Genomic DNA, 27,672 nt, shown 5'->3' with positions numbered 1-27,672 from the left:
ACGAAAATTTGACGACTCGGGACGAGTCTGTAAAAAGGGAAGGGGGTAGTGTTGTGGTTACCAGATTCGCAAACCACCATTCAGGTCCCTTAGGTGAGGTATCTCGGTAAGTGCATGTGTAGTTAGGCCCAAACCCGTTGTCTAGTGGGAATACATGTCATTTATACGTGCTGCGACTCTTCAGGATAGCCGTTTTCTTTTACTATCTTTATTTTGGACCAATCGCCACCATCACAACCACAACAACAACCACCAACCACAACGCCGCTTCACCACAACCGCCATGACCTTTACCGTCACAACTCGCCACCATCGCATCACCGTCATCTCGCGCCACTCATGGGCACCGATGCTGGACTCGTGTAGGGCGCACGTTGAACAGCGTGTACAAAATCACGGATTTTCTGCTTCAAAAACGGATCCAAAACGACACACGCCCACTTTTGCCGTCCAATCGGTGAGCGAGGGGCGGGTGGCCCCCGCCCCCAGGGCGATCGATATATGCAAATTTGTGGATCAAAAAGCCTTCACGCCCACTTTTTGTCGGGCCAATGGGGAGCGAGTTGAAAGGTCAAAGGGAGGGGGTCAAAGGCGAAGTTACGGGGGGATAAAAGGACGGTGTTCGTCAGTAAAAGGAGTAGTAAAAGTCGGAACGAGGAAGGAAGGAGTCGGAACCAGTCGTAAAAGTCGGAGCGAAAGAGTCAGCAGAACGAGAACGAGGGGGTGCTCGCGTCGTGCAGGGAGCTGCACCCCTGGGAGGCCGACAGCGCGAGCTGGCCGAGGTGGAGACGCTCGTCGCATATAATAAAGATCCTCTATACCCCGAGCATCAGCAACCCCCTCCTGTTTCCCCCCGCGCTGAGATAGTGCGACCAAGGGGGCCCCGTTCCCACCCCCCTGCCAGGCACTGTCCACGAGGCCCGCGGGTTGCGGGGCCATCGCCGCTCCGCGTCTCATCACCAGACGGGTAGGCCCGACCAGGTCTCGGCCCCAGGCCTACCTCATTCTTGAGGGTATTTCTTTTCCTTGGTTTTGGGTATGTGTTGTCGGCGCCGTCTGTGAAGTAGAATTGTATAAGTGTTGCCGTGTGCTCGGTAGTCGGAATTAGCTCTGCACTGTGTTTTCACTTTTATGTTTGCTTTTTGTGTAAATGGAATTGTGTTTTCTTTTTTTTGTGTGCATTTGGTGGAATTGTATTTGTGTGCTTCCCGTGTGCCGAGAATAAATGTGCTTTATTGTTGAACTGTTCTCCCGCTTCGCTTCGTCTTTTCCTCCATTGAATCCCCATCTTGCTTCACGTAAAGGGTTGGTAGTGGGCTGAATACGCCCGATAATTAATCGAACCGTCGAGGTCGACGATAACACCGCTCGGTTATTCTGATAGTACGGAACGGGTCGCTTTAAGGGCCCGTGTCCGAAGTCGACCTGCGGCGAGGTGCGATCGCCCGGTCTACCCTCCGCGTGGGTACTTAGGTAGTTCGAATTTGGCGAGCAACCCTATCCCACGCGGGGGCTGATTGGCTCGATCGCGGTGAGACCGAAAGGTCCACCCGTGACTGGTTCCCGGCGTTAGTCCGAGAGGGTCACGACTGGATTGTCCGTCCGGTGGGCGACGTGCCGCGATTCGAGTTACGTGGCCGTCCGCACGCCGGCGGGCGCGAAGACCGCAACAATATATATATATATATATATATATATATATATATATATATATATATATATATATATATATATATATATACATATATATACATATATATACACATACATACATACACACATACACACATTCACACATATACACATACATATACACATACATATACACATACATATACACACATATACACATACATATACACATACATATACACACATTCACACATACATACATACATATACACACATACATACATACATATACACAGATGCATACATATACATATATATATATATATATATATATATATATATATATATATATATACATATACATATACATATATATATATACATATACATATACATATATATATATACATATACATATATACATATATACATACATACACATACATATATACACACATACATATATACACACATCCATATTGTTACGAATTTGGGAATTCGATTGCACACAACATTCAGGTTCCTTTTGTCAGTTCTGTGGACAAGTGCTTGTTCCCTAGATAGTTCACCTTCCATTGTTTAATGGGCAGAAATCGATTAAGTGCGCTGTGAGATTCAATTTAATAGTTCGGAGCGATCATAACACAATGGAGACGTCCCTCCCCCTCTTCTGCGAAGAGGAAGAAGTGCCGTCCCTTCCTGAATCACATGAGGGAAACAACTCCCTCCCACCCGTGATTGAGTGGGGGATGGATCACGAGGGCATGAGTCACGCCGGGAGCGGGGGAGGGGGCGGAGAAGAATAAAGAAGAGATTCTCTGCTTTGTTTGAGCGGGCTTTTCAGTAGAGCTTCGGCTTCATGCTTGGCTTGGTTGAGGGTCGAGGCTTTTTGAAGGCTTTTTGCTTTGGCTTGGCTTTTAGCAGGCCTTCAGGTTCTGCTTGGCAAGGGTTGAGACTTTTGGTTCAGTGAGCTTCGGTTCTGCTTGGCGAGGTGGAGGCTTTTTGGAGAGCTTTTTGCTTCTGCTTGGCTTTTCAGCAGACCTTCGGGGTCTGCTTGGCTCGGTTCGCTTTTTGGGCTCTTCTTGGTTCGTGTTGAGAGAGGCTTTGTTCATCGGAAGAGAGTTTAGCTGGTTGCTCGGCTGGCTCTTCTTGGTTCGTGGAGCTCTTTGTTCTCCACTTGGTTCCCGGCTTGGTGCGACTCATCGACCTCATCTTGGAGGTGGTTCTTCAAGATAGCGACGCATCGACGGGAAGGATCGGCGCCTTGTCTCACCAGCACGTGTTCGGAAGCGTGAGAGGATTCGCTGGAGCTCTGGAAGGATCGCGGCTCACGGCGATTGGATCCAGCTCGCTTTCGCTGGAGCCCGTGTCCGAACAGCTTGAAGACCACATGAGGTGGAGAGGTTCGAGATAGGTTCTGGGTTTCAGCTCACCTGTCCTCAGCTCAGCCACGTTCCTCATTACGGGTTACAACGTACGGGCTTCCGGAGAGTGATGACTTCGTGTATTCCAATAATTTCTTGATTTTTTTATGCGCATTTATAGATAAACACAATGGCTCAAGGTATGATCGTTTTCATATTAGACGGTGTATAAATTTCGGGAACATCAGACTGCTGGTATGCTCCGAACCAGGAAGTAAATTTTTTCTCTCTCTTCTCTTCTCTTTTTGTTTTTCCTTGCCATGACATTGCGAAAAGGTAAAATACGTTGGCGCTAATTGAATAATTGGGTATTAAAAATAAATTGCGAATAATGGTAACTGCGAATAATATCGAACTTCCGGGTCACGCACGTACAGGCACGTGAGAGCGAAGAAACGGCCTGTGTGGTTTATTTATTTATAATTATTATTATAATTTTTTTTTTTTTACGGGCACGTACTAGTTATTAATAAATACCCCAATTGTTAAATGTTTTCAGCTCGTCGCGTCGATTCTTTCATTGACTGAGCATTTCGTGTGTTGGGAGTTAGAAAGCCGTTGGTTTCCCATAAAAGGGGGACATTCGGACCGACGGTTCTCGGCGATTAAGCTGCTCGGAATCGCGCACGGGACAGGCTCGCTTAAGCGGCTTGTTCCGTACGAGTTCCGTCAAGGGTGGAATACCCTGGTAGTTGGATCATGTGGGTATTTAGGTAAATTGAAGATTGGCAATCGACCCTACCCTACGTGGTCTGCCCATTGGCATATTTCGGTTCTTGCACAAGGACCCTTTGGCCTCGGAGTTATCCGGGCGGCGATCTATATTCCGGGCGATCGGTCGGGCCGACTCGACTTGCGGCTCCATCAGAGCGGTCGGCTTGCGGCACAACGCACCGGGACCGTAACAATATACACACATACATGCATACATACATACATATTGTTGTGGATTTTCACCCGTTCGGCGTGTGGGCGACCGCGCTTCGCTAAATTGCGGCCGTGTGCACCCACCGAACGAGCAATCTAGTCGCAGCTTTTCGAATCAACTCTGAAACCCAGCTACGGGTGTTGTTAACCACACCATAAATCGACCAACTCTTCTGTCCACGCGCTTCAGGGTCGATCGCTGAATTGTCGATGCACCTAATTATTCGCGCAGACAGAAATGCCGGGGATTTACACCTCAACGGAGCCTGCACGAAGACGAGCCACTTTAAGCAGCTCGTTCCGTTTGCCGAGCGGTTTTATATCGCCAAGCCCCGTCGGACCAGATGTACGTTATATCGGCTATTAATCAGCCAGCTATTTATTCCGAACACAATTATGGCAGTCAATGGCAGGAAAGGACGCAACGAGCAGGTGACATTTCAACAATGGGGACATTTATTTTCACACGTATACAATGGATGGGGGGGGGGATGGGACATGACACGAGCTAAAACCTACTGCCAATATCTCTTAATTATGTACATGCACTTATAACAATTCTACTTCGGACAAGGCGCCACAGACTTCCATGCAAAAACCCCAGAAAAGAAAGAAGAGAACTGGGCTCGGAGGCTTTAATATTCCTCGGAGCTGGGATGACCGAAGGAGCTCCGCGAGGCCGTGCAGGTTACCTTCGTCGCCCTTGAGGCGACTCTATGGTCTTTTTGTCGGCGACCCTCCATATTTCCCTGTGGTCAAAGTGGCAGCTGTGGTAACGGCGGCTTGGTTGGTCCAGGGCCTAGCAGCATGGCCGACTTTCCACGGCCGTCTCCCGACTCTGGTCTCCAGACCCGAACTCCACTTGACTCCACCAACTCTCCACTCGACTCCACTCACCCACTCTACTTCCTCACCAACCCGACTCCCATCTCCAGCCAGCGAACGCGGCTTTTTATCGCCCCCGGGGCGTTCGCCCCTCCCTTCTCGGCGCGCGGGGGAAAAATCCTAGGAGTGATCGGGTTCTTCTTCTTTGGGGCATACTTTTTGTAACCGTCACTTTTGTTTACCCGTTCTGAGGGACCCGCCCAACCGTCAATCCTGTTTTCGTCCCAGAATATCGGGGCGGGAGTTGTTGAGTTGTTCTTTTTGTTTGTAAAGATGCTGTGGTTGTAAACTTTGTGGTGGAGGTGGCGTGGTTGTGGAGTTTGTTGGCGTTTTGGTGGAGGTGGCATGGTTGTGGAGTTTGTTGGCGTTTTGGTGGAGGTGGTGTGGTTGAAGAGATGTTTTTTGTGGAGGTGATGGTGAGGATATGTTGGCGGGTGTGGAGAAGGTGGTGAGGAGATGTTTAAAATAACGATAGGAAAGAATAACACGACCTCAAAGGTTCACAGCCCAGCACACTTATAAAATCCCGTTATGCATCGGTGGGGAATTCTAACCTGGACACACACTTGGCGACGTAACTGATCTTCGGGGAACCTGAATGGTGATCTGTGAATTTCCACAACTGTAACAATATACACACATACATACATACATACATACATACATACATACATACATACATACATGCACACATGCATACATCTACACACAAACATACATCTACACACATACATATACACACATACATACATATACACACATACATACATATACACACATACATACATATACACACATACATGCATATACACACATACATACATACATACATACATACATACATACATACATGCACACATGCATACATCTACACACATACATACATATACACACATACATACATATACACACATACATACATATACACACATACATGCATATACACACATACATGCATATACACACATACATACATATACACACATACATGCATACATATACACACATACATACATATACACACATACATACATATACACACATACATACATATACACACATACATGCATATACACACACACATACATACATACATACATACATACATACATACATACATACATGCATACATCTACACACAAACATACATCTACACACATACATATACACACATACATACATATACACACATACATACATATACACACATACATACATATACACACATACATGCATATACACACATACATGCATATACACACATACATGCATATACACACATACATACATATACACACATACATGCATACATATACACACACATACATGCATACATATACACACATACATACATATACACACATACATACATATACACACATACATGCATACATATATACATATACACACATACATACATACACACATACATATATACACATACATACATACATACATATACACACATATACACACATATGTACATACATACGTACATATACACACATACGTACATACATATGATGATGGATGACATGTCGTTTTCGACTGTCGATTGGTTCAATTGCCGATGGACGTGACTGTGGGCAGTGAGACCAGCTTTGTTTGCACAAGGTCGGTCGCATACACCACAACAGAAACCGGTTTCCGCTACGTTGGATGGATCCTTCCGCCGCAGTCGCTTTTGCACAATCTCATGCTCCCGAACTTTCTCAAACCTTTGCACCCCGGTGTGTACTTTTCCCCTCCACTGCAAACGCTTCTTGACAAGTTCTTCCCATGATGACTAAGGTATATAACACTTCCTCATTGTATCGGCCAACATGTCCTTGAAACGTTTCCTTGGTTGACCCAACTTTCTGGACCCATTTCTTAGCTCACCATAAAAGATTTATTTGGGTGAACGCAAGTCATTCATTCTGACTAAATGACCAGACCATTGCAGATGACTCTTTCGGATGATGCTTTCGATGCTACAGCACTTTGTTTTTGCCAAAATTTCGATATTCGAAACGTTTTCTTCCCAATTTGTTTTCAGGATGTTTCTCAAGCATCTTTGCTGAAAAGCTTAAAGCTGTCGGATGTGTCAACTGTATACCGTCCACGTCTCCGCTCCATATAGCAGTGTGCTAACAACTACTGCCCGATTTTGGTAGCAAGTTTATGTCATGGCTATTCCAAAGCCGTTCTCTGAGCCCTGCCAAAAGAGGAGCTGGCTTTGGAGATTCTGCTGACAATTTCATGATCAAGCTGTCCATCATCAGACAAGATACTTCCGAGATCAGGGAAAGTTTTGGTAGTCTTCAACTCTTCTCCATTGACAAGGATCGTGGGTGAGTGATGTGTAACACCTGGGGGTGGTTGATACATGACTTGCGTTTTCTTTGTGCTGATCGTTAGATTGAAATTAGAAGATGTGACTGCGAAAGCATTCATGAGCGATTGTAAGCCCTCCTTGGTATGGGAAAATAATCCTCAATCATCGACAAACAGGAGATCTCTAACAAGCAGGTGAATGGTTTTGGTTTTAGCCCGGAGTCGACGCAGATTGAAAATGCCACCATCCGTTCTAAATTTTATGTGAACACCTTTGTCATTTGTTTTCAAGGCTTCCTTGAGCATGGTTGCAAAGAACAGCACAAATATTATAGGTGCCACAACACATCCTTGCTTCACCCCGTTGCTGATGTTGAACGCCTCGGAGAACTTACCATCAGCACACACTCCAGCTTGCATTCTATCATGTCGCTGTTGTAGCACTCTTACAAATTTCTGTGGGCAGCCAATTTTGAGAAGAATTTGCCTGAGCGCAACACGTGAGACTGTATCGAAAGCTTTAGTTAGGTCAACAAAAACCGCATATAACCCAATATTCTGCTTGATGCACTTCTCCTTGAGTTGGCGAGCTGAGAACACCATATCCGTCCGTGGTACCACGGTGACCTCGAAAACCACACTGCGACTCCAAAACATTTTCGTATAGAATTGAATTTACGAGACGTATCTGAAGAATTTTAGTTAGTATTTTGGAGCATGAACTTAGGAGGGAAATTCCTCTATGATTTCCACATTCCGAACGGCTGCCCTTCCGTTTGAAAATAGAAAAATGAGAGCATCCTTCAGTTGTTGGGGCACTTCTTCGTCTCGTCAAATATTACAATAGAGGCTGTGCAGACGTGTGATTAGAACTTTGCCACCATGTTTGAAAATCTCAGCTGGAATCCCATCCTCACCAGGTGACTTGCCATTTGATAACAAATTGATCGCCTTACGAATTTCTTGTTCAGTTGGTTCATTCGCAAGATGCTGAATCACAGGTTTTTGAGGCAGTTGGTCTATGCTGCGCTGATCAACATGCGATGGTCTGTTGAGGAAGGAGCTCGGTAAAATATTATTAACCGTGATTAAATTAACGAAGTTTCTGAAATGCATCTGGGAAAGAGAATGTTGGAAATAAAATGCACCGTTTGACCAACTTGGTCGGTGAGAATGAATCATAAAAATCCCACAAAACTACCGACTGTTAAATCAGCTGCTTCACTCTTCCTGATGTAGTGTTTATCAAGACGAAAACATTAAAAGTCTTTATACAGTGCCGATCCTCATGGAGGAGCCTTTGCGGCAATGCAAGCCCCCACTGATCCCCCCCCACACCCCACCCAAGAAAGGAAAACCTATCTATTGACGTGTTTCTGGGCTTGCTGGCCATCAACGGCACAAAATTTATTTCCCCCAAAAGTTGCGTTGGCATGGGACTGTTTCCATATGAGGAGTAATGATTGACCACCCCCAAGACCAGAACTGGTGGTATTAGGGGTGAGAGCATCCGCTCTAAGTCCGGTCGGTCAACGATTCAACTCCAACTCTGGTCGAGTCAAACCATAGAATTTAACAATGCTCTGGGTTAAGCTCAGGATAAGTGTCAGTTTGCGTCTTGGTCATGCTGAAATGCACTTGGTGACACTGTTTTCAAGAGAGTCCATGTTGGTCTGCAGTTCAGGTGTAATTGGCAGCGGTTCATGTACATTCCTGCCACCCAGCGATGGAGGTCATCATTACTACTCGGCACAATGATGTTTTAAAAGCTGTGGACATTTTGTCATGACAAGGCCATATTCTGAAATGGCAACCTCATTCCCAGTTGCACACAAGGAAATCAGACATGGGTGGAGGTCTTCAGCCCATCATGCCTATGCCACATCACGACCACACTAATTTATCAACATATCAAAATAAGAAAATGCAAATATATATATTTTAATTTAAATAAAGTATTTTTTGTTGTACAGTAGAATAGGTGTAAGTCGGCAGCGTGTAACTCGTCACTTCGCCTAAGTCGGCAGCGTCAAAAAGTCCCGAATTTATCTCATGTTAAATCCCTTTGAATAAAGGGTCATCCCTCTGTAAGTCGTCATCTCTAAGTCGTCACTTCGTCTAAGTCATCAGATGTCCATTCCCACGTCATGGAAACTCAAGTAAATTACCACTCCTAACTCGTCACACGGAACTGCTGCCTCATGAGAAGCCCGATTTCATGGAATCGTGATGCTCGCTCATTGGTGTACACCGCCAGTGATAGGCTATTTATAACTGCGTACACACGTTGATCGCACTGCAGGCAGGACAATGGCGACTAAGCATAAGCTTACAACTAAAACATACCAAGAAAAATACGACATTATCCAGTTTTGTGAGTGAAATCCACTGATGAAGAAAACAGACATAGCTGAGAAGTTGGACATCAAACGGCAGACATTGAACGATATCTTGAAGAATAAGGGCAAGATATTTGGACAAGTGTAGAAGATCGTGAGGCCGGTGGTAAGTGTGAAATGTGTGTGCTTTGAAGATGTTGATGACGCGCTCATCATCTGGTTTCGGCAAATGTCGGCTCAGCCAAATATTCGGTTTCGGCCAAATAATTGGCCGATACTGTCTTTCGGTGGAGGATTGCCCAGCCAACATCATGGAATACAATGACCGGTTTGAATCCTTTCTCATGCACCAGATGTCTAAGAGTTTGAGGCAGTCAAACATAACGGATTACTTCGCGAAGAAGTAAAGGATCGATCGAGCTCAGTGTTGAAGTCCGATCATGGTTTTATATTGGCTTGTTTTGTACATTACCGCACTCACTTACACATAGGCATTGAGTGGTAATCATCACCACGATGACTGTGTGTCATGTAATTTGTCACCATACCATCACCGATGGTATACGAGTTGTCTTACAGAGTTGTTCATTATCTTTACTTTTGATAAACTGATTCATGAATTCCATCTTTGCTTGATCACTTTCCAACTCACCAACTCACCCCCACCTATGCCCCGAGGATTGTGTTTTCCTTTTGGTACAATAGCCGGCTCTCACACATGTGTCCAGGCCACGCGCGACTTCATCCTTCACCCCACAGTCATCATGAATGTTCGCATACGCGCAAGTCGTCACTTTTTTCTCGGTCCCGATGGTGACGACTTACGCCTCGTCAACTGTATTTGTATTTTTTTCCCCAGGGGAGGGGGCATGAGATTGGTTAAAAAAAACACACATCAACTAGACCCCACTATCAACACTCCGTACACATGCACACAATCACCCATCAATGCTCAAGCTACCGAAAGCCTTATCAACATCCCCATACCCCTCTATCTCCAGAACTTCCAGGTACCTATCTTATTTAAATGTATGTATTTTTTCTGCTTCCACAACCTTTCCAGGGAGACCATTCCAAGCATTTTCTTCTCTCTGAGTAAAAGACCCCTGCCTTACCATCTTAACTCTCCTCCTCTTTACTCTCAGGCGATGGTCCCCGTGCTGAATAATTCATCTGCTCTTATTTTATCTATACCTTTCATTATCTTACACATCTCTATCATATCTCCTCGTAACCGCCTTCTTTCTAGTGCATAAAGCCCTGTCTCCTTGAATGGCTCCTCATAGCCGAGTCTAGATAGCCCCGGAATCAATCTAGTTGCCCTTTGCTGAACCCTCTCTTTGGCATCTATGTCCTTCCTGAGTTGTGGTGACCAAAACTGCACGCAATATTCTAGATACATGTGACCCTCACAATTCCTGTACGATGTTAACACCACCTCTTTTGATTTATTAACGACCCCCCTCCGAATACAACCTAAAACCCTATTTGCTTTACCTGCTGCCTGAGAGTGCCTTTTAAATTTTTTTTACTTTTATGTATACAATGTCAAGGCTCGTTCATATAAGAGCAAACATACAACAAGGGCTGCAGCAGGGGTGGGAGAGGGAAGGACATAACAGTGGGGAACAGAGACATTAGGAGATCTGTGGAAGGGTGAGGGATGGCCTGGGGAACACGGGGTATACAAGATGGACATTACAGGGACTTTCGGGAAGGAAAGCAGGGAATTAGAAGGAGGTGGGTTTGGAGTGGATTAACGGGGGTAGAAAAGATTGTGGTTTTGGATGGGAGGAGGTAAGAGATGGTGGTGAACAGCTGTTTTGAAGACATGGAGGGAAGAGTGGTATTGAAGAAAGTGTGGGAGTTCGTTCAAAAGGTGAGAAAAAGAGTGAAGGTGAGCAGTGATTCTTGATTTTTGGTAGTTTTGCCAGAAGGGGGTTGCTGGCGGACCTTGAGCACCCTGTGGAAATATGGGGGGGGGGGTGACATATTGCAGACAGAGAAGGGAGGGCAAGGCTGGAGAGGAGATTGTAGAAGACAGACCACCGACATGCCTGCGGTGAGAGAGTGAGACACAAAGACTCGGTCTCATCGAGGGATATACCAATGATCCTAAATGCCTTGGTTTTCACAACGTGAAGCCAAGAAGGGTGAGAGGCAGGAGCACCAGCCCAGAGGGGAGAGCAGTACTCTGTCAGGCTGCAGGTGAAAGCTTTGTATATGGTCAGGAGGAGCTCAGGTGTGCCAAGGAAGGACTTTGCATGACGGAGGATTCCCAGTTGGCGACTGTCTTTGTAGGCCAGGTTAGAAATGTGGCTTTCCCAGGAAAGATCATGGCAGAAAGTGAGACCCTGAAGCTTCAATGAAAGGACTTCTCCAAGAGGGTTGTTGAGAAAGTAGATGGGGGGGTTTTCTCGACAGTCCTTTTGGAGAGACATTGAGTGTGAGATTTGTCCGGATTGAAAGACATGTTCCAAGTGTTGGACCAGTTTGTAATTTTATCCAGATCTGCAGAGAGTGAAGAATCTGCTTCTTGCCGATCTGAGGGATGACAGATGGTACGGCAGAGGGTGGATTTGTCAGCAAAGAGATGAAGAGGATTTTCCAGAGAGGCAATTTATGAAAAAGATCATTTCTGAACACCAAAAAAGAACAGGGCCCAGAACACTGCCTTGAGGAACTCCAGCCTGGACAGGAAGAGGGGATGAGAGATCTCCATTAAGGGCCACACGTTGGCTGCGAGAGGAAGTCTGTGAGCAATGGGTAGAGATGGCCTTGGATACCATAGGAAGAGAGTTTCGTGACCAGGGCAGGGTGCCAGACCGTATCAAAAGCACGTGATATGACTGGGGCTATGTTTCTGATTTCATGTCTGGCATTGAGTACCTCCATCCATTGTTGGGAGAGCAGAAGCAGCATATCCAGGGTAGAGTGACCTGGTCTGAAACCACATTGATGATCCGAAATCAAGCCATTGGAGAAGAGGAAGGATTTAATGTCTGAAGCGATGATGAATTCCATAACCTTGCTGAAGATTGGGAGCAGGCTGATTGGTCTGGAGTTACAGGGATCTGTTTTATGCAGGGCAGGAATGTTTGCTGATTTCAAGGAAGATGGCAGATGATCTTGAGAAAATGAGAGGGAGAATAGAACAGAGAGAGAGGGTGAGCAAGAGCAGAGGCACAGGTTTTTAGGAGACGTGGGCTGATGCCGTCTGGACCGGTTGCACAATCTGAGTCGAGGTTTGATGGCAAGCTCTCCACCTCAGGAGAAAAGGACACGGAGTCCAGGAACAGCTGGGTGCGACTGGGTAAGGTGGGTAGAGAAAGCGATGGGTTTGGGACACAAGATTTAGAAGCAAAGATGTAGTTTTGCATTCAGCCTTTTCACGTGCGGTGTCAGCTGTGCGGCCATTTGAGGTTTCGGAGGAGATGGAGGGGAAACGTACACCAGAAACAGATTTGATTAGACGCCACCATGATTTGGAGGAAGGTGATAGGTTTGAGAGTTCAGACTTGAGATTGGAATTATGTTGTTTCCTGGCTTTCATGAGGGTAGACACACACTTGTTCTGAGCTTTGTAGAAGGAACTGAGATTGCCTTCAGTTCGATTTGCTTTGATCTTGGATCATGAGGCTATGACGATTTTTGAAGCTGGTTCAGGATTTGAACCTAGGCTTGATAGCTTAGAGGGAATGTGTGTACTTCTGGGCCATCCTGTCAGCCGAAGAGTGTGGTTTTAACCTATTTTGATCATGTAATTAAGAATTTGAATGACAATGTGCAAATATGTGAAGAATATCATAACTTGTCTTCTTTACTAGTCAACCTGAAAGGTCACACACATGCTTGCCATTTTAAACCATGCAAATTTTCAATTCCCTTTCAAACTCCTTTTAATAATAACAAGTCTGAAGACGACAATGGTTCACGAGTGGTACTTGACCATGTAGATTGTTTCAGAAGTCAAGGATGAGACAATGTGATAATTTTTGACCAAGTTATAATTAACTATGTTGTCATCCTCCCTCTCAAAGTTTGGGCGGTCATATTATTTTTATGTCAAAATTCGCAATTTTCTAAGTTTTTTTTTCCCTTATGACCTTGACCTTGAGACGAAAATGAAAAATCGGACAACGACAAGTTTTAGATAATTCATTTTGCTATTCAAATACCGAAGAACCCATTCCATTCAGTCAATTCCCAAGGAGAAGATAGATTTTTAATCCGACTACCCCCTAAAAATGGCTATTTTTTGGGCGTGGCTCCACCCACAATGGGTGTAGCACGCCCTCTTCCAGGAAAATACAACTAGACAATGATATCGAACACATAACCAAGTTTCATTGAGATCGGATCAATGACCACGGAGTTATGCTCTGGACAGACAGACAGACAGGCAGACAGACACACAGACATAACGAATATAGTGGTCACTCTGGCTGGTGCTCGTGAGCCAATAGTGGTCACTTGCTCGTGAACCAAAAGTTGTAGTACTCGAAGAGCACTACTTGCATACCAACTTTCATTCGAAACAGTTGAAAACCTGAGGAGCTCGATGCCCAATTTATTGTTTTTTTGACATTTTCTAAGTTCGTGACCTTGTGACCTTGACCTTGGGACAAAAATGAAAAATCGAGCTCCGTGGGGCTATGCAGGTGCCATTGGGCTAACCAAATACTGAAACCCCTGCCAGATTCGCCAAACCCCCTCAGAGAAGATGTAACTTGAAACCGGCTACCGCCTAAAAACATGTTTTTTGGGCGTGGCTCGGCCCATAATGGGTGCAGCACCCCCATTCTCTGGAAAACACAACTAGATCATGATACAAACCTCACACCCTAATTTTATCAAGATCGGATCAAAACCCACGGAGCTATGCTCGGGACAGACAGACAGACAGACACACACCCATAACGAATATAGTGGTCACTTACTAGCTCGTGAACCAATAATAATAATAATAAGGGACATTTTCACAAAAGTGGGTCAGGTAACGGTAAAGACTGTCGGATAATTTTTATCAAGCATATATTGCCCAGTCAGTGCAGAGGCCTTATGGTGATCCTGTTGCTGACATCATTTGAACATTTTTCTAAGCCTTATAAGGGGTTCAAGCACTATTTCGAGAATATCAAAGAAAGTTGATTTTTGAGTTTGTTCTTTACCGTTACCTGACCCGCTTTTGTGAAAATGTCCCATAATACCATCACTTTCGTGCCATAGAGGCACATAGGGCTGCCGAGGCAGTTTCATTGGCAAGGAGTACAGTCCTGGACAGGTCACCACTCCAACACCGGTTACCCTGAATGGTTATTACCCCAATACGCTGGTACTCATTTTGCCGACCTCGGAAGGATGACTGGCTGAGTCAACCCCACCTGGTATTAATTAAACGGTCGGCAGGGGCTTGAACTCAGGTGCCTAAGGTCCCAAACCTGTCACCTTAACCACAAAGCCATACCAGGCTATATTTGCAGAATTGTATACCATACATCATTGAGTTTTGATGTTACAATGTGTTTTGTGGTTCAATTTACCCCCACCCCCCACCTGCTTCACTCACATGTGTGAATGTTTTTTTTTTTTTTCTTCAGTTGAACAAATCCTGGACGTTTGAGACATGCAAACATGTTGGTAAGACAATGGTGGCTGCAAGATTCTGCATCACAATTCAAACAAATTTTGATACAATGGAAATTTACTTGTTTTTATGCAGTAACTTACGACATCCTCTTTACCTGGGCCATTCATTACCCCCCCATGCTTCTTGCAATAAATTGGGGGGGGGGTATTGTAATTTGCTCCATCCTATCTGTCTGTCCATCCATCATGCTATCTCCTCCTAAAGGGTTCGGCAGAAATTCACCAAACTTGGTAGTTATGATCGCCATCTGACACGAAGGTGAAAGGTCAGTATAATTTTGACCCTGCCCCTGGGGCAAGTTCAAAAGGTCAAATTCTGAAAAATGCAATTCCTGGCACATTTTAAAACATTTTTTAGTGAAACTTTGTATGTACCATCAACAGTGTGGGACACATGAAATATGTAACTATTCTTTTGGATTTGACCCCTGGGTTCATGCTTCGGGGGGGGGGGGGTGGGGACTTGATGTCAAAGGGGGAAAAAATTAGATGTTGGGTCAATCTTGGTGTAACTTTTTGCCATCTTTCAAGTTTGCTTTAGGTGCGACGCATGGGGATTTTTGATGGCATGCCAACGATTAACTCATTAAAATCTAAGCTTGTACCATATATGACATGTCATCTACAAGCGGGACCATAAAAAGGGCAACATTTGATCATGCTGAGATTTTCTTTGTAATTATGGTTGTGAATAAATTTCAGATTTCCTTTGATTGCCTCTGACATAATATTAAAAATAATGGGGCAATTTAATATTGAGCAGCACATCTTTACTTGTGGCATACATTGAAAGAAAGTCACTGAAGAGAGTGTGGAGAACATTTTGGAGAAGACTTCCATCATCTCTTCTACCTGTTTACAAAACATTAATGGCATTTGTGTGAAAGATGAAGGATACTGGCCCGACACAATGCGAACGAGAAGGGCACTCGGTATAGCACATACCCCCGCCACGTAATGCCTGATCCATGAGAACATATCGGGCCCAATACATTTTTGAATTATCATGCTATTCAGTACGATATCGTTTTTGGCCCGATCTCTCAATGGTGAAGAATCACCTTAAATATTAAATAATTATCGTATCTTGATCTGGGTTCGGATCTTCACCAAAATCGAATCAATTTGTCCTTGTCACACACCCAACCTGTCCACCAAGTTTTGTCTGAATCCGTCCACAACTTTTTGAGATATCGTGCTATATATCATTTTTAGCCCCATCTCTCAATGGTGAAGAATCACTTAAAATTCTTGCAGTCAGACCCGAATCTTTACCAAAATCTAATCAGTTTGGCCTTCTCACGCACCAAACCTGTCCACAATTTCATCCAGATCCCTCCACTACTTTTTGAGATATCCTGTATACAAATGGACAAACAGACAGAAAGGGGTGAAAACATGACCTCCTTCACCTTCGGGGGCAGAGGTAATAATGTGGCAATAAACCGGTTTAAAGGATCCCAGTGGCAGTGATTGATATGGCTCTACAAATATTCTGGTTTTTAAATATTTGTGGCAAAATGCTTTGCTAATGATATGGGTTGAGTAACACTTAATTGAGCAGACGTGCTCTCCCATTTCACGTGGCACTGTGATGTGTCAATTTCCCTGATAAGCCATTTCTGGTAAAGGGCAAGCAGGTGAGTGGCCTTCAAGATAATTGGACATCATTGCTGAATTTGTGTCATTAGTTTGTTCAAATAGCATGAGCCTGGTGTGGCTCAGTGGTTAAGGCGGTGGCTTGGGATCCTTGGGATCCTGAGTTTGATCCCTGCTGGCCACTGAGTTCGCATCAGGGAAGTTGACTCAGCCTGTCATCCTTCCGAAGGTTAGAGAAATGAGCACCAGTATACTGGTAAAGATCCCTGCAGGGTCGAAGGCGACTAAAAGGGTTGGGTCAGGAAGGGCATCCGGCCGTAAAAACATTGCCACAAGAAAGGGTACCATGATTGGAGCCCACACAAAAAAAAAGCTGTCCCCTGCTCAGGGATAAAGGCTTTAAAATGGTGTGTTGATGAGTTTGTTCAAATAGCAAGTGTAAGAACAAACAAACAAATAAAAGTAAAGTTTTTCTTTGTCACCAAACCAAGTAATGCAGAGAATAAATTAATTGCCCAACATTCGTGAAATTGTCTGAAATGAGGAACTCTGCACATGTCTGTGTTCTTTCAAAATTAAATTATCTGTTAAGATCACCGACTTTGTATACTTCACGATAATTGTCGATTCAAACCTTTTGGGGTACGAGGCCAGAACGAGGTGAAAATGTGTACTTTGCCTTCATTATTTTTCTCCATCAGAAGCTTCCATTCAATCAAAGCAGTCAGCATAAACAATCAGGAAGATATTAGCAATGCGCAATTTATTTATTTATTTTTGCAAGTTTAAAAAAAAGAAGTAAATGTGAAAACTATCATTGGAATACTTTCCTTCATTGTCTGTTTTCTTCTCCCAACAAAGAGGAGATCATGTGAAAGAGATGAACATCTACTGCTGCGTGCCCACACAGAAGTTTACCCGACCCCTGGAGAACTTGCAGCCACTCAGCACCTTGTGTGTGCTTCAGAGAGAGCACTGCATAATTTATCAAACTCACTTACTTGGAGGTTTGACACTTCACCTTTGCATATTTCATGCTTTCATGCATACCTTTGCCAAAAATAGAACTGCATAAGTAATTATACGTGTTTTAATTGTCCCTTTTCTGTTAATACAGGATAGTGCTTTGTTATTAGTGGGGCAGAAAACAGCAATTTTTGAGAGGAATCGTGCAAATGATGATACAAGCATCAAATTTGGCACATTTGTTCTCCAGGGGATTCCAATCAAATCTGCCTGATTGGCCATTTGAAAATCCAAATTTTGAAGCATTTAAAAAAATTAAAAAAAAATTTAAAAAAAGTCATGATCACGAATCACTGTTGGATGCTGGCTGAGATTGGTGAATGTTTCAGAAACATCATCACAGACGTTCCAAGTCTGCCATGCAGTTTTCTTCCCTTTACCGCGGAAGGCAGACACGACGTCACATCCAGTGAACGCATGGAAGTATGGGATCCCTCCAGCTTTCTCAGGCCCTATTTCACATACTACCTCATGGACTGGAATCCATCGCGCCTTGGCTCCTTGGCCAGAGGCAATCCACATATTCTGAAGACCAAGTTCCTGTAAGGATGGCAGTCCAGATATTGCTATGACAAGTACGTCCATGTCATTAGCCTTTATGATAATGGACTTGCTACCATCCGTCGTTGCATCCCTGTCGTGTACAAATATTCGAGTGTCAGCTTCTTCATGACAACATGGAGACACAGCATCCAGTGACTTCCTTGTGTTATTAATGGCATCTTCTCCTTTTGTGACAATGACTGTGCTTGTCGTCTGTGCTTCACACATCTTTTCCACAAGGAAGTGAAAAAGCTCAGTCTTGTTGCTGTCATCTCGAAGAAAGCTTCTCCAGTTACTTGGGGTCTTACTGGTTCCTGTCACTCTTCTTCTGATTCCTTGCCCCCTTTTCGACCTTGCCTCGGACTTCAGACTTGACTTCTTGTACACATCAAACACTACGTCCACCCTCTCGTACCTGGCACCATCGGATTCCACCTTTGGGATGATGTCTTCTTTAGCATAGTCATCAAATATCTTTGAAGTGTGTGGAGGTAGGGCATTGATCAGTGCTGAGCCATCAATGATGACTGCATCTCCCCTTGGTTCTCTGTCTGGGATGTTCACTTGCGCTTCAAGAATTTCAGCCAGCTGTGACTTCAAATTTTTTTGAAGGTTTTTTTTCTTCAAATTTTTCTAAATTTGGATTTTCAAATGGCCAATCAATCGGGCAGATTTGATTAGAATCCCCTGGAGAACAAATGTGCCAAATTTGATGCTTGTATCATAATTTGCACAATTTTTCTACTATCTACTACACTATATAGCAAATGTTGATATGCAGTATATGTAATTTAATAAACAGTAATAAATTTCTGTGTGGGGTTAGTGTGAAATAATAAAAAAAAAATCCTCACTTAACCCTGGACTCAAACCCAGGACCTCATCAGTTTCATCACTTAAGTGGCCACACACACACACACACACACACACACACACACACACACACACACACACACACACACACACACACACACACACACACACACACACACACACACACACACACACACACACACACACACACACACACACACACACACACACACACACACACACACACACACACACACACACACACACACACACACACACACATACACACGACAGAATTGACTGAATGGTCTGTGGTTATATTATTCTTCACTTCTGGGAGGTGTGTGAACCAACCACTGAACCTATACACCACCTATGTGCACAACCGAGCCATAAAAATGCACATTACTCCAAATTGTGTGAATATCAAGATATGTAGACCTCCGCATGCGCTGTCCAGCCTCCAGCGCTCAAAAATGAGGTACAATTCAGCATTATACAGGCTGTGGTTACGACGTTGACCTCATTCAGACAGTCGTGAAACCTCCATTTATACACACACATGCACTTTAGCTTTTTCTCTGAGCAAAAAAAACAAATCTGAGCCTTGTGGTAGAGGAAAATGATAGAGGATATGCAATTGAGCATAAAGTTTGGCTTGTGGAAGGTTAACATTACTGAAGCTACTGGATGAATGTACATCCTGCTTGCATATTGCACAAGTCTGTGCAAAAATTAGTTTCCAGCAAAAAATAGTATGTGTGTTTGTGTGTGTCTGTGTGTGTGTATATATATATATATATGTATATATATATATATATATATATATATATGTATATATATATGTATGTATATATATATGTATATATATATATATATATGTATGTATATATATGTATATATATGTATGTATATATATGTATATATATATATATATATATGTATATATATATATATATATATGTATGTATATATATATATATGTATATATATATATATGTGTATATATATATATGTATATATATATATGTATATATATATATATATATATGTATATATATATGTATATATATATATGTATATATATATATGTATATGTATATATATATATGTATATGTATATATATATATGTATATATATATATATGTATATATATTAGGGTGGTCCAAAAACAGCAAAAAAAATATGAAAAATTCAGATGTCTCCACAAGCCTTAAATTATTCCACTATGATTCAATAACGCGCATAAAAAATTAAGTTGATCGGAGGTGATTTAGAGGTCGCTCCATATGACGACTTTTAGTTTCATGAGTTGGTTAAATTAGGGTATGGTCAGGTACGATTACGGGTACTTATGGATGTCCGAGGTGGAAATGGAGTGCATTTTCGAACTCTATGGGGTCGATTTACTCAAAGAAATGACTGCACCGACATTGAATTCACCACCGTTTCGAAAATATGACCGAAAACAAGATTTATCATCACTGGAGTTGAGTAACTAATCCTACTCATTTTGATATTTTCTAATCTATAATTAATTTGTCGTCCGTCTAAACATTTCTTAGAGTAAATCGACCTACTGAGTTCGAAAATGCAGTCCATTTTCACCGAGGAAGTTCAGAAGTGAACGGATTCGCATCTCACCATACCCTAATTTTTCAATCAATGGAATTACAAACTATTAGAATATTTCATCTCATTTACCAAATACCACTATCATCTCCACCTCTATTGCTGTCTCCACTCCCGCCTGAACTTATTTCTTGCCGGCCCAACATCCAGAGTTTTAGATTCAATGATTCACGAAAAATATGTTAGTTATTTATTTAGTTATTATTATATTAAATTAGGGTATGGTGAGATGTGAATCCATACACTTCTGAACTTCCTCGGTGAAAATGGACTGCATTTTCAAACTCAGTGGTGTCGATTTACTCTAAAAAAAATGTTGAGACGGACAACAAATTAATTATAGATTAGAAAATATCGAAATGAGTCGGATTCGTGACTCGACTCCAGTATTGATAAATCTTGTTTTAGGTCATATTTTCGAAATGGTAGTGAATTCATTGTCGGTGCAGTCATTTCTTAGAGTAAATCGACCCCATAGAGTTCGAAAATGCACTCTATTTCCACCTCCGACATCCAGAAGTACCCGTAATCATACCTGACCATACCCAAATTTATTCAAGTCATGAGACTAAAAGTCGTCATATGGAGCAACCTTGAAATCAGCTCCGATCAAGCGAAAAAATTGCGCGTTATTGGATCATATTAGAATAATTTTAAGCTTGTGGATCAACATTCTATTTTTTTCGACTTTTTTGGACCACCCTAATATGTATGTATGTATGTATGTGTATGTATGTGTGTGTATGTATATATATATATATATATATATATATATATATATATATATATATATATATATATATATAGTAGAGCACTATAATTTTGGCTTAGTAGTACACGGAATAAGAGGGTGAGTACGCAACTTCTCTGACGTCAATGTTTCGCGTTGATGTTAAATTTGTTTTAATAGAATAAAATTAGCAGATAAAGATATCAAGATAATTGAAAGGGAACGTTTTGGTTCTTGTGTGACGCCAGCCTGTTTTACGGTCTCAAAACGGTGGCACTGATAGAGAGACAACAATAGAGGTTGCAGGTCTGAGAGAACAACTGGTTCAGGAGGATTGCAAGAATAAAGAGGGTAGATAGAAGGAGGATGGATGAACTGAAGAGAGAATGGCAAAGAGAGTAGATAGATTATGGGAGCGAGGTAGGAGGATTGTGGTTGATGGGAGGATTGTGTGAAGAGTGAGAACAATAAAGTGGGATTGGTTGGAGAGTGCAGATAGTTGGATGAGAACAGTGGGAAGTGGAGGAGTATTGTGGGAAAGGCAGAGCAGAAGCTTGGTATTGTTGGTCCTCACCCCTTATAAAGGGAAGAGAAGGAAGCCAAAGAATAAAAGCAATTACCTTATATGGTCAATCCATCTTTGTTTAACACTTGGTTCCTTTGGAAAACGATAAATGTTGCACGTATGACTGATTGGCGATTACAATCTGGAATAACATACTGTCTCATCTTCACAAAGCTGCGTCGTTCATTTTCTACACATGTGCATCGATCGCGAATTAATAGTGTGGTGGGAAAGGTCATTGCAAGTGCAAATGGCAAAGCCAACAGTGATGACTGGGCAAGTCTTGCCCCTGCAAATTGTTCATTCGAGACGCTCTTTGCTGTGGTGCATTCTGAGCATTTAATCAGACTGCATCTGCCACGTTCCTTTGAAATAATTTACTTAATAAAAGGGGGTGCTTTTAATTTTGAGCTTTTTTTTTTTGGTGCCAAAGTTTATTATTGTGCTCAAAAAGCATATGTAAATGTGCATACAGACATACGTGGGAGATGCCAATGATCTGAAATGCCTTGGTTTCCACAGCGTGAAGCCGAGAAAGGTGGGAGGCAGGAGCACCAGCCCAGAGGGGAGAGCAGTACTCCATCAGGCTGCGCACGAAAGCTTTGTAACTGGTCAGGAGTTCAGGTTGGCCGAGGAAGGACTTTGCACGACGGAGGATTCCCAGTCGGCGACTGGCTTTGAAGGCAAGGTTTGAAATGTTGCTTTTCCAAGAAAGGTCATGGCAGATAGTGAGAACCAGAAGCTTGAAAGAAAGGACTTCTTCCAGAGGATTGTTGAGAAAGTGGATGGGGGCGGGGCGGTTCTAAACGGTCCTTTTGGAGAGACAGTGAGACAATGAGAGTGAGAGTGAGAGATTTGTCCGGATTGAAAGACATGTTCCACGTGTTGGACCAGTTTGTGATTTTACCCAGATCTGCAGTGAGCGAAGAAGCTGCTGCATGCCGGCCTGAGGGATGACAGATGGTACGGCAGAGGGTGGAGTCATCAGCAAGGAGATAAAGAGGATTTTCCAGAGAGTCAGAGAGATCATTGATGAAAACCACAAAAAGAACAGGGCCCAGAACGCTACCTTGAGGAACTCCAGCCTGCACAGGAAGAGGGGATGAAAGAACTCCATTTAGGGTCACACGTTGACTGCGACAGGAGAGGAAGTCTGCGAGCCATGAGTGGAGATGGCCTTGGATACCATGGGAAGAGAGTTTGGTGAGCAGGGCAGGGTGCCAGACTGTGTCAAAAGCACGTGATATGTCTAGGGATATGGCTCTGATTTCATGTCCGGCATTGAGGACCTCCATCCATTGTTGGGAGAGCAGAAGCAACATAACCAGGGTAGAGTGACTCGGTCTGAAACCAAATTGAAGATCGGAAATCAAGCCATTGGAGAAGAGGAAAGATTTAATGTCTGAAGCAATGATGGATTCCATAACCTTGCAGATGATTGGGAGAAGGCTGATTGATCTGTAGTTGCAGGGATCTGTTTTTGCACCTTTTTATGCAGGGCAGTAATGTTTGCTGATTTCCAAGCAGATGGCAGATGACCTTGAGCAAATAAGAGGGTGAATAGAACAGAGAGAGGGTGAGCAAGAGCAGAAGAGCAGGTTTTTTTTTAGGACACATGAGCTGATGCCGTCTGGACCGGTTGCAGAATCCGAATTGAGGTTTGACAGCAAGCTCTCCACCTTGTCAGGAGAAAAGGACACAGAATCCAGGGACAGTTGGGTGCGACTGGGTAAGGTGGGTAGAGAAAGTGATGGGTTTTGGACAAGATATAGCTGCAAACACCGAGTTTCGGCATTCAGCCTTTTCACGTGCGGTATCAGCAGTGCGGCTATTTGAGGTAAGGGAGGGATGGAGGGGGAACATGCACCAGAAACAGATTTGATTAGACGCCACCAGGGTTTTGAGGAGGGAGAGAGGTTTGAAAGTTCCGACTTGAGCTTGAAAGATGTTGTTTTCTGGTTCTCCTGAGGGTAGATACACACTTGTTCCGAGCTTTATGGAAGGAACTGAGATTACCCTCAGTTGCGTTTGCTTTCCATGAGGTAAAGGCACGTTGTTTCAGGACAAGTGCCTCGCCACAAGCTTCATTGAACCAAGGGCCGGAGAAAGGGTAGGACAACTGAAGACGAGAGGGGATAAATATGTGCATGAGGTCTCTTTGAAAGCAAGTCTCTTTGAAAGAATTCCCAGGATGAGTTGATGTTGGAGAAAGTCGTGATAGGAGACCAGTCTATAAGTTTGATGGCTGCTTGGAGACCCTGCCAATCGGCTTGAGTGAAATGCCAGACTCTGCGACGGTGAGGTGGTTCTCTGATAATAGCCAGAGAGATGTCCACTTTGACAAGGACGTGGTCAGAAGAACCGATTGGAGCGGAGGAAGAGCAGCAGATATTGTCAGGGAAATTTGTCAAAATCAGATCCAGAAGAGATGGAGCAACATTGGTTGAGATCCAGGTTGGGAAGTTGACCAATTGAGTCAGTCCCAATGAGTCGCAGAAATCTATCCTCATCCGTTTCATCCAAATGAAACCCAAACGTTTCATCCGAAAGTTTCATCCCAACCTATCCTCAACTTTTTGAGACTTCATGCAATATCATATTAAGCCCCATCTCTCAATAGTGAAGAATCACTTAAATAGTTCTCAGATTCCTTGACTTTGCAACGTCATGGACTTAGAGAGGCTGGTTCATGGTTTCACCACCCACAGTTTCATTGCTCGACTTGGTATCCTAGCGGTGGTGGTGTGGCGAAGGGAGATTGACCATGTGCTCGTTGATGGTCACTCGAGGATGATCCAGAACTGCATTGTCTGTCTACCAGAGTGCTCAGTTCCTCAATACCAACCACAGGCTTGTTGTAGCAACTCTAAAGTTGCAAAATAATACCAGGTGGGGTTGACTCAGCCTGTCATCCTTCTGAGGTCGGCAAAATGAGTACCAGCTTGCTGGTATGATTGAGCCAGTCGAGAATCCTGTGTCGAGTGGAGAACTGTCCAGGATTGTGCGCAATGGCCCATGAGACTGCTTTGGCAGCACCAATACTGGATGTTGGATGGGATGAAGTTGGTCCCAATGGATGGATGAAGTTGCAGCTAAAATCCGGGAGAATGGTACAATCCCAGCCGAGGCTGGGTGTTGGCAAGCTCAAGGATGAGAGGGTAGCTGAGGAGTTTGCGAACAGGCTGAGTGGGGATTTGGGAAGGTCTGGGTGCTTTCGGGAATCCTGCCATCTTGTCTGTAACTGTTTGTAGCAAGGAGGTCACGGAGAGATTCACCTACCTTGGCAGTGATATTCATGTCTCTGCTGGCTGTGAGGCAGAGGTCAATAGACGCCTGGGTCGGGCCTGGGGAGTCATGGAATCACTGGATCATGGGGTGTGACACTGCCGGTACCTGTGCAGGAGGACAAAAGGCCGAGTCTTCACGTCCTTGGTGCTTCCAGTCTTGCTTTACGGATATGGGACTTGGACTCTGACCAGGGATCTGAGAGGGAGACTTAATTCCTTTGGTACCAGATCTCTTCAGAGAATCCTTGGCTATCGTTGCTCGGACTTTGTGTCCAATGACCGGTTGCTGAGAGAGACTCAAATGAGATTTTGTTGCCTGCATAGTCCGTGCGCATCACCTGTGTTTGTATGGACATGTGGCTCGTTTTCTTGACGCTGATCCTGCTCACCAAATTCTCTCAGAGAGGGATCCTCTTGAGTGGAGGAGGCCAATAGGCAGACCACGTTCCTTGTGGTTGCAGCAGGTTGATCAGCATCTCAAGGAAATGGGGATGGGCCAAGTATCTGCCTGGGGGATAGCCAGACGGAGGCCACTGGAGTACCGGCAGAAAGTGGACACAGCGACGCGCTGCTCTGTCACCTGCTCCCATGCCTGACCTGACCTGACCTTTTGAATAACTTGAGAATGTAAATACTTTTTCAACTTGTTTGTTATCACGTCGAGGTACAGTATTTAAAACGAGCTGCAGATTAATTATCAGCACTGGCTCAAAGCACATTACATTTTGTCGCAGTTCACAGCTCCTTAATAAAAAATGAACATCTGACACTTATTGTAATATAACCAATTTTAATCTATGAATGAGCTTAATTACCGAACTCTGCCCCAACATGTTTGACTTCTGAGAAACCGTCAAATGCCCTCATTTTCTGCATTGGAACTGAAGATGGCGACAAGCTCAGGAGTCAGGCAAGTTGGGCTGTTGTTCTCATCATCCTTGGTCTCCGTGTCATCGCTCTCGGGCTCATCTGGTCTTCTGGCAATTTCTGCCTTGACAAAGCCGTGAACAATGACTGCCGAAGGCACACTGTCCCATGCGTCCTTTATCCACTGAACTATCTCGGCGCAGGAGGCACGATGCATTCTTCCCATGTTGGTGAACCTGTGTTCGCCTGTGGTCATCCAATTCTTCCACATCTTCTGGAGCTCAGCCTTGAAGCAATGATTAGCGTAAATGTCCAGTGGCTGCAACAACTTTGTCATTTCCCTCAGGGATGATGCTAAACACTGTCTTCTTACTTTTGACCTTGGCTTTCATTTCATCACTTCTACGTGTGTACATCGACTCCACGATGAGCATTGATCACTTCTTCAGAAATATATCAACCAGACCGACACAAGTACCATGTTTCCAGCCACTTTCAAATCATGTCGTTGTCCATGCAATTTTTTTGGATTCACGTCTTTGATAACAACATTGGGAAACTTCAACTTTGGCATCGTCATTCTCTTGAAAATAACCATTAGGAGTAACTTCCCACCATCTGCCGATTATGAGAGAACCACTGTGAAACTAGACTTCTCATGGCCCATAGACCTGACAGTAACAATCTCCTTCCTTTTGGACTCGACTGTTCTGTTCATTGGAATATCAAATGTCAACAGCACCTCATCCATGTTGATCATGTTCAACATCTCCAAATAAAAGTTTCACGAATCCGTACAGATCTTCATCTGTATGGATTTGTGGGAGTTGTCCAATTTCTCCTCCAATTCTTCAGGAAGTTTCTGTTTCATAGTTGTGCACTTCTTAATGCACAGTTCTTTACTTCGAATAATCACCTCTGAATAATCACCTCTGAAACTTTCAACTCCCAAATCAGTTGTGATTTGGTTGGCCTGTTGTCTCAGCTTCATAGTGTTAAGTCATCAACAAGTGGCACGCTGAGTCGGCACATAGTCCTCCAGCTTATCCTCAATGCTTGGTCACCGAGCTTTGCAGCCGCGATTAGCCTTCTTGTTTTTTCTGGTAGTCTGTAATATATAGCCTGGTGTTGGCTCAGTGGTTAGGGTGGCGGCTTGGGATCCGAGGGTCCTGAGTTCAAGCCTCATTGCCGGCTGAATTAATTCACCAGGGGGTTGACTCAGCCTGCCATCCTTCCGAGGTCGGCAAAATGAGTACCAGCTTTCTGGGATGACCGAGTCATTCAAGTATCCTGCGTCAGAGTGACGACCTGTCCAGGATTGTGCCCAATAGCCAAGGAGACTGCTTCGGCAGCACCAACGCTCTGTACAGAGTATGGTCCCAATGGAATTGAATGTCATATATCCTTTGCTTTACGCCAGTCGTGAACACATTTCTC

General features: G+C 43.8%; 1 protein-coding gene across 10 annotated transcripts in view; it reads left to right on the top strand.

Annotated features, from left to right (window-relative positions):
* LOC147029004 (spermatid perinuclear RNA-binding protein-like) overlaps positions 1–27,672 on the top strand; it is a 190,442-nt gene that overhangs the window by 8,353 nt on the left and 154,417 nt on the right. For all 10 annotated transcript variants that reach the window (XR_015057794.1, XR_015057795.1, XM_085879918.1 and 7 more), the window contains exons 2-3: positions 15,124–15,163; positions 17,633–17,778. Coding sequence is in view for 8 of the 10 variants with exons in the window: in XM_085879918.1 (XP_085736044.1) it covers positions 15,158–15,163; positions 17,633–17,778 (152 nt within the window). In the remaining 2 variants the exon portion in view is untranslated. The remainder of the gene's footprint in view (positions 1–15,123; positions 15,164–17,632; positions 17,779–27,672) is intronic.

Source organism: Eptatretus burgeri, chromosome 4, assembly GCF_056783735.1.
Source record: "Eptatretus burgeri isolate ZD-2024b chromosome 4, Ebu_testis_v1, whole genome shotgun sequence".
In the NCBI taxonomy this organism is placed as follows: Eukaryota; Metazoa; Chordata; class Myxini; order Myxiniformes; family Myxinidae; genus Eptatretus; species Eptatretus burgeri.
The sequence above is the reverse complement of the archived record's forward strand: the minus strand, read 5'-3'. Positions and strand labels throughout refer to the sequence as shown.